Raw genomic sequence first — 6,863 nt, forward strand, 5'->3', positions numbered from 1 at the left:
TTCAACAGTAATTGCACCATTCCAAATCATAATAGTGAGTGGCGAGAGTCTTGAATGAGGGAAGTGTCAACAAAAGGCCTTTGACAAGTTGAAGAAGAAAATTACGCAAGCACCAGTTCTTGCATTACCAAACTTGCAACAGCTCTTCGAAGTGGAAATGGATGCAAGTGGGTAGGCTACAAAAGTGGTCTTGATGCGAGGAGGAAGACCTAAATGTTGACCATTTTGGAGTGGCAAGAGTTTTGAATGGGGAAGTGTTAACAAAAGGCCTTTGACAAGTTGAAGAAGAAAATTACATAAACATGGTTCTTGCATTACCAAACTTGCAACATCTCTTCGAAGTGGAAATGGATGCAAGTGGATAGGCTACGGGAGTGGTTTGATGCGGGGAGGAAGACTTGCATGTTGACCATTTTGAAGTGTTTCATGGGGTGGTTCTCAACTATCCTACCTATGACGAGGAGCTTTCTGCCTTGATATAAGCTATCAAAAAGTGGAAACACTATCTAATGGAAAAGAAGATAGCCATCCACCCAAATTACCAGTGGTTACAATACATGTAAGCCTAAAGCGAGTTAACAGACATTACAAGTCGATGGGGTTTTTACAACAATTTTATTTAGTAATCATGTACAAGAAGGGAAACAAACAAATTAGTCAACATACTTTCAAGGCCACCCACATAAAAATTATAATTTTGGAAACTTTGATGCATGTGGATCCCTTCACCCATGATACATATAAAATGGCATATATAAAATATGAGGACTTCAACGAAGTGTTTCAATAGTTGCAAAGCCAAATTCATGCAAATAATGGAAATGGCAGAGTGACTATCATCTCTAGAATGTGTTACTATATAGACAAGACAAGTTATGCATTCCTAAAAGCAATTGCAGCTAATCAAAGAGACTCACGCATCCAAGGTTGTAAGAAATTTTGGTGTAAGGATGTCAATTGCCAATTGGCAGAGGTATGCACACTAGCCCACGATGCAAGAAGATGTAGCCATGTTCATAAAAGAATGTATGCTTTGTTATACCAACAAGCATAGTAATAGGAAACAAGGTCTATAACATCCTTACTTGTACCACTCATCATGGAGAATGCATTTACATAGACTTTATGAGAGGTTTACCAACAACCAAGAAGGAACATGACTATTTATTCATGATAGTTGATAGGTCTAAAAAGATGTGTGTCCTCGTGCACTACAAAAAGACTATCATCAAGCAAAAAGCAACAAACTTGGTTTTCAGCCAGGTCTAAATGCACTTTGGACTACCATGAAGCATCATTTTAGACTATGATACTAGATTTCCTAGTGCATTTTGAATTACAATGTGGGAGAAGATGGACACAAATTCAAAGAGATATACAACATTCCATCGATAGAAATAAGGGTAACTAGTAGTCAATGTGTCTTTGGTGTAACTTTTATGGGGTTACCATCAAAAGCATCTGAAGACTTGGGATGAAAGTCTAGTATATATACAACACTATTATAATAGAGAAGCGTGAAGCCCGTGCTTCTATTGATAAGTCCCCATTTGAAACTTATTTTAGACATTATCCACCTTCACCTTTGGATATTACGTATGGACCTTTGGATATTGCATATGGTCAATAAGTTGCAGTGAGAATATATCACAAGGGATGCTTTAAGGGAAAAGAAATTTGTTAAGAAGATCACATGGATCCATTTACAACTACAAAATACATTAAAAAATTCATAGGAAAAGTAGATCAACATAGAACAAAAGAAATATTTAGAGTGAGAAACAGAGTATGGTTACAATTGAACAAGGAGACGCTGCAAGGTCCTAATAAATAAATCAAAGCTTTATGATATGGTCCTTTCAAGATACTGGGAAAGTTTGGAGATAATGCCTATGAATTCAGTGTATCCCTATACATGAGCATTTACTCAATGGTGCATGTGTAAAATCTTAAACTCTATGAGCCATTAATGTTGGATTAGGAAGAGGAGCAGGGCTTTCCTTCCATAGAGGACTTAACCCCACCTACTTAGGCAAAGTTGATAAAGGATACAATTTTGCATAAAAGGTCTAGAACAACAAGATATGGAAAGCATTACATTTGTCAGAATAGATTAAAAAGACAGCTTCCAAAAACAACTAGATGATACTCTAAAGAGAAGGTATAGGAAAAAAATCACCTCATTAAATAAAATATTTTGGGGACCAAAAGCCTCCCAAAATGAGGAGGTATGTGATCCAAATTGGATCACTATATATTTTTCATCCATCTCTGTGCTTTTAGAGTGAAAATTTTGAAGAAATCAACTTCTAGGAGCAGTTTTAGCAAAAAAACCCAATTTGGAAAATTGAGGTTTGAAACATTAATTTAATTGGTTAACAATAAACATTTAAACTGTATGTTCACCTCGTTACCCTCGATCTAGTGAAGTACCAACCATACTTATGGTTTTCGGAAATATAAAGGCAAGTCACAAATCCATAATACCCTTTATCAAATCCATAAAACCCTTTATCAATCTTCTAATCATTGGATAAATAAAATGGGCAAACAGTGAACTCAATCATTGATAAATTAGATTCTTGACTGAAGAAATTAGATAACGAAAATTGGGCTCAATAATTGACAACAAGACTTTCCGTCAATGTAAACGTGTGGTCTATGAGAGAGCTAATCCAACACAATTGCAAATTTGTCCTAAACTTGCGCTCAGCCACACTCCTTTTTAAGAGTGTGGCATACAGGTGGGTCTACTGGAGCACTATTCAACACAATTGCAAATTTGTCCTGGACTTGCGCTCAGCCACACTCCTTTTTAAGACATACCATACAGGTGGGTCTACTGGAACACTATTCAACAAAATTGCAAACTTGCTATGGACTTGAACCAGATATATTCCTTTTTAAGACCTAACATTCAGGTGGGGCAGACAACATCAAGAATGGAATCTTGGTTAAGATTTGCTTAAACCCAGAAGTTTGTTTATCATGGTTAAGATATTGCTTAAACCCAGAGGTTTGTTTATCATGGCCTCAGTTTGTCATAGATTTGCAAGAATGGAATATTGGTTAAGTAATGGTTTGATGTGGAATCTTGGTTAAGATATTGCTTAAACCCAGAGGTTTGTTTATCGCTGCCTCAGTTTGTCATAATTTGCAAGAATGGAATCTTGGTTAAGATATTGCTTAAACCCAGAGGTTTGTTTATCGTGGCCTCAGTTTGTAATATATTTGCAAGAATGGAATCTTGGTTAAGATATTGCGTGAACCTAGAAGTTTATTGTGGCCTCAGTTTGTCATAGATTTGCATATATTTGCAAGACTGGAATCTTGGTTAAGATATTACTTAAACCCAGAGGTTTATTGTGGCCTCAGTTTGTCATAGATTTGCATATATCTTACCGCTACTGTTAGATAGCAAACAAGATGCATTTTATGACTAGTTTTTGGACTTCCAGTATACCTGGTACACTGGTTGAAACCCCACAAAAAGGCAAGAATTCAAGAAAAATCAAACTTACAGAGATAAGACGTATCTCCAGAAGAAATTCGATGACATCTCCAAGTTCATACCATTTCAGTTCCTAGTCCTCATTAAAAGATGAAACTGCTGTACTCAATCCCAATTATAAGCTGAACATTAAAAGATGAAGCTGCCGTACTAAATCCCAATTATAAGCTGAACATACTATTGCAATCAATGTTGTTTCTCAACCAAATCAAAGGACAATGCACCAGTTCTCATTTGAGAAAACATGTTTCCATCCTCGAACTTACAGAGAATTCAAGAAAATTCAAACTTACAGAGATATGACTTTATCTCCAGAAGAAATTCAATGAGATCTTAAAGTTCAGACTATTTCAGTTCTTAGTCCCCATTAAAAGATGAAAGTACTGGACTCTATCCCTATTATAAGCTGAACATACTACTGCACTCAATGTTGTTTCTCAACCAAACGAATGGATAATGCACTAGTTGTTCTGATTCGAGCAAATATGTTTCCATACTCGAGATTTCCTATTATAATTGACTTTGCACATACTGCATGTTTGAAATAGCATTCAAGATAACCATCAAAACATCATATTATACAATAAATATCAAGACCTGAATGAGTAAGAACTGAAAAAATGCAATAATTGAAAGGATTTCGAAAAAATGCACAAATTATTGAAAGAAGTTTGCATAAAAAACACTAAATCAATTTATTTCTCCCTCAATAAAATCATAATAGAATCCTATTCGTGGACTAAGTCAAGACTTGAAGGCAAGCATCACAACGGCCCTTTCTGTAAGACAGAACCACGGTCAGGAAATGATGACAGTTGTATGCACATGAAGAAAGAACTTAGGGCTTACGCCCAATGTAATATGACAATATGAACTGCAACTATTTAATCGATGACTAAACTTCGTTGATCCTGGAAACATATGCATCACCAATTTAAATCTATCATCACTTCCCCAACTTTAAAAAAGTCGTTAATTGCATTTAGGAGGTACTCCATATGGTTTTCACCAAAGGAAGAAAGATGCCCTCCAGTAGTCACCAAGACAGTAAGTCACCCTGTGCAAGCACAGAAAAAATAAAAGCGCACTCCCTACGCAGGCATTATCCTGCTCAGGTTCAAAGGGACTTTCTCAGCCTGCTCCTGTCAACAACCCCAGCTTCGCTAGCGGTATATATTTAAGGCTGTAAATGGAAAAGAGGAAAAATAAATAAATAAAGCAAACTTTTATTTGAATTAAAAATATGTATTTCACAATTCACACCAGAGAGTCTCCAATTGTTTGATTGCCTTGTGATCAAATAAAATTGTTACCCATCTAATGGTATCATGACAAAAAAAAAAAAAAAAAAACACACTAAATTATTGACAATGTAAATATTTTAAACCCGATTTATTTGAGTGCTTCACAACTGAATGTCTCCAGTCACTTGCCTCGCTTCTTCAGCGCTGGAGCTCGCGCCGCTTCCACTGTGTCTGATGTCTTGTTTTGTCTGATGTCTTGGCGCTTCCACTGTGTCTGATGTCTTGTTTTGTTCCGTCCGCTGGTCTCCGCTGCTAGGGGAGGGGTCTGTTCAGCTGGCAAATCCTGTTCCTGTTCCTGTTTAGCCTGCTTTAGCTTCTCTGCTTGGGGAGGGGGCTGTTCAGCTGGCAATTCCAGTTCCTGTTCCTGTTTAGCCTGCTTTAGCTTCTCTGCTTGGGGAGGGTGCTGTTCAGCTGGCAATTCCTGTTTTTGTTCCTGTTTAGCCTGCTTTAGCTTCTTTAAGAGGGGGCAAGCCTTGAAGAGGTGTCCCACCTGATCGCATTTTCTGCAACGATGGGGGATACCTTCGTAGTCGAGCCGCTGTTTCCGCGAAGAAGACGTCCCTTGAATAGTGATGAATCCCTGTAGACCTTCTCTGGTATCTAAGTGAACAAGGATTCTTGCATATGCCATCATCCCCGTGGTCTCATATGATTTGTCAAACTCCATGAAAGTGCCCAGGGAATTCCCGATTTTCTTAAAATTATCCTCTGACCAGTACTGAGGGGGTAATCCAGGAAGCCTAATCCAAACCGGGCCGACCCCAATTTGTTCCGTCTCCGGATCGAATAGTGGTGTCCAACGCTTGAGGAGTACTAGAGCATTCCCAAAGCGCCAGGAAGAAAGGAGAACCCACCTGGTGTGGTCAGCCTTTGCAAACCGTAACGCAAACCAACCACGGACAAAAGTCTGGACAAAAGGGATATCAGCCAAATGCTGTCCCCATATTTCCGTGGCCCAAGCTTTCAGTCTAGCCGCCGAATAGTTTCTCCCTTTGATACAACCGACCAGAACTTTGTCTGCATAGTCCATCGTGTCCCCCCACTGAAGGTCTTCCTCAAGTCGAAGTATCATATCAGTGCGCCGGGATTTGAAGCACCTCTGTTTCTTCAAGGGGCGGGAAGGTGGGTGGCTAGGGTTTGCAGAAACCCTCGCCTCTTCCGGAGCAGCGAGTGGGGGGAGGGGGCTTTAGGGATTGAGGGATTTACAGGAGAAGGTGGGTGGCTAGGGTTTGCAGAAACCCTCGCCTCTTCCGGAGCAGCGAGTTGGGGGAAGGGCGGGTTAGGGATTGAGGGCTGCAAACCCTCGCCTCTTCCGGAGCAGCGAGTGGGGGGAGGGGGCTTTAGGGATTGAGGGATTTACAGGAGAAGGTGGGTGGCTAGGGTTTGCAGAAACCCTCGCCTCTTCCGGAGCAGCGAGTTGGGGGAAGGGCGGGTTAGGGATTGAGGGATTTACAGGAACGGCCTCAGAGAGAAGGCGAACCGTGAAGAATCTGCCCGAGGGTATGGAATGTGCAGAGGACAAGGGAGGGACAGCCGGCAGGGATTTTCGCATAAATTTATAACCTGCACTTCGACTGTGGAAAAGAAGCAGCTTCTATGATTCCTCGTGATTTCCAGGGATAACTTTTGAGCATACTCTCTCATGTGCAAAAAACTTCATCAATTATTTGTCACTTCTCTTCCCTTTTGAATTCTACTTTTGGGTATACGGAATCCCGCCGGAAACGTAGAACCCTAATTAGTATAATTATAATATAATGTTATAATTAGTATAATTATAATATAATGTTATAATTAGGTTGGGATGGTTTTACTTAAATTATGTAAATAAATAAATAAATAACTATTATAATTATAATTTAAGAGAAAATAATGATAAGTAAGAGTGGATGGTTTTGTTTAAATTGTGTAAATAAATAAAAATAATTTTTTAAACAGTGCGTGGGAGTAATTTATATTAGCAAATTATGTGTTTTTGCACAAGAATATGTCTTTTCTGAGTGACAAACAGTATCAAACTTTTTTTAGACAAATTAGAAATGCATAAG

General features: G+C 38.9%; 1 protein-coding gene across 1 annotated transcript; it reads right to left on the reverse strand.

The window, feature by feature from the left end:
• Nucleotides 1-4,189: 4,189 nt before the first annotated feature.
• On the reverse strand, nucleotides 4,190-6,089 carry LOC149189870 (uncharacterized). The gene is made up of 2 exons (XM_089411964.1): nucleotides 4,945-6,089; nucleotides 4,190-4,694 (listed from the first exon to the last, which is right to left on the reverse strand). Exons 1-2 carry the CDS (start codon nucleotides 5,885-5,887, stop codon nucleotides 4,675-4,677), a joined length of 963 nt encoding a protein of 320 aa, XP_089268090.1. The 5' UTR covers nucleotides 5,888-6,089; the 3' UTR covers nucleotides 4,190-4,674.
• Between the last annotated feature and the right edge of the window lie 774 nt (nucleotides 6,090-6,863).

The sequence above is a fragment of the Pinus tabuliformis genome, chromosome 3_1, assembly GCF_031772625.1.
Source record: "Pinus tabuliformis cultivar Carrire ecotype Pingquan chromosome 3_1, CPIR1, whole genome shotgun sequence".
Taxonomy (NCBI): Eukaryota; Viridiplantae; Streptophyta; class Pinopsida; order Pinales; family Pinaceae; genus Pinus; species Pinus tabuliformis.

Coding starts and splice junctions, on each gene's coding strand:
- LOC149189870 (XM_089411964.1), bottom strand. CDS start 5,887: ATGATACTTCGACTTGAGGAAGACCTTCAGTGGGGGGACACGATGGAC. Junction 4,695..4,944: donor TCCAGCGCTGAAGAAGCGAG/GCAAGTGACTGG, acceptor TTCCATTTACAG/CCTTAAATATATACCGCTAG.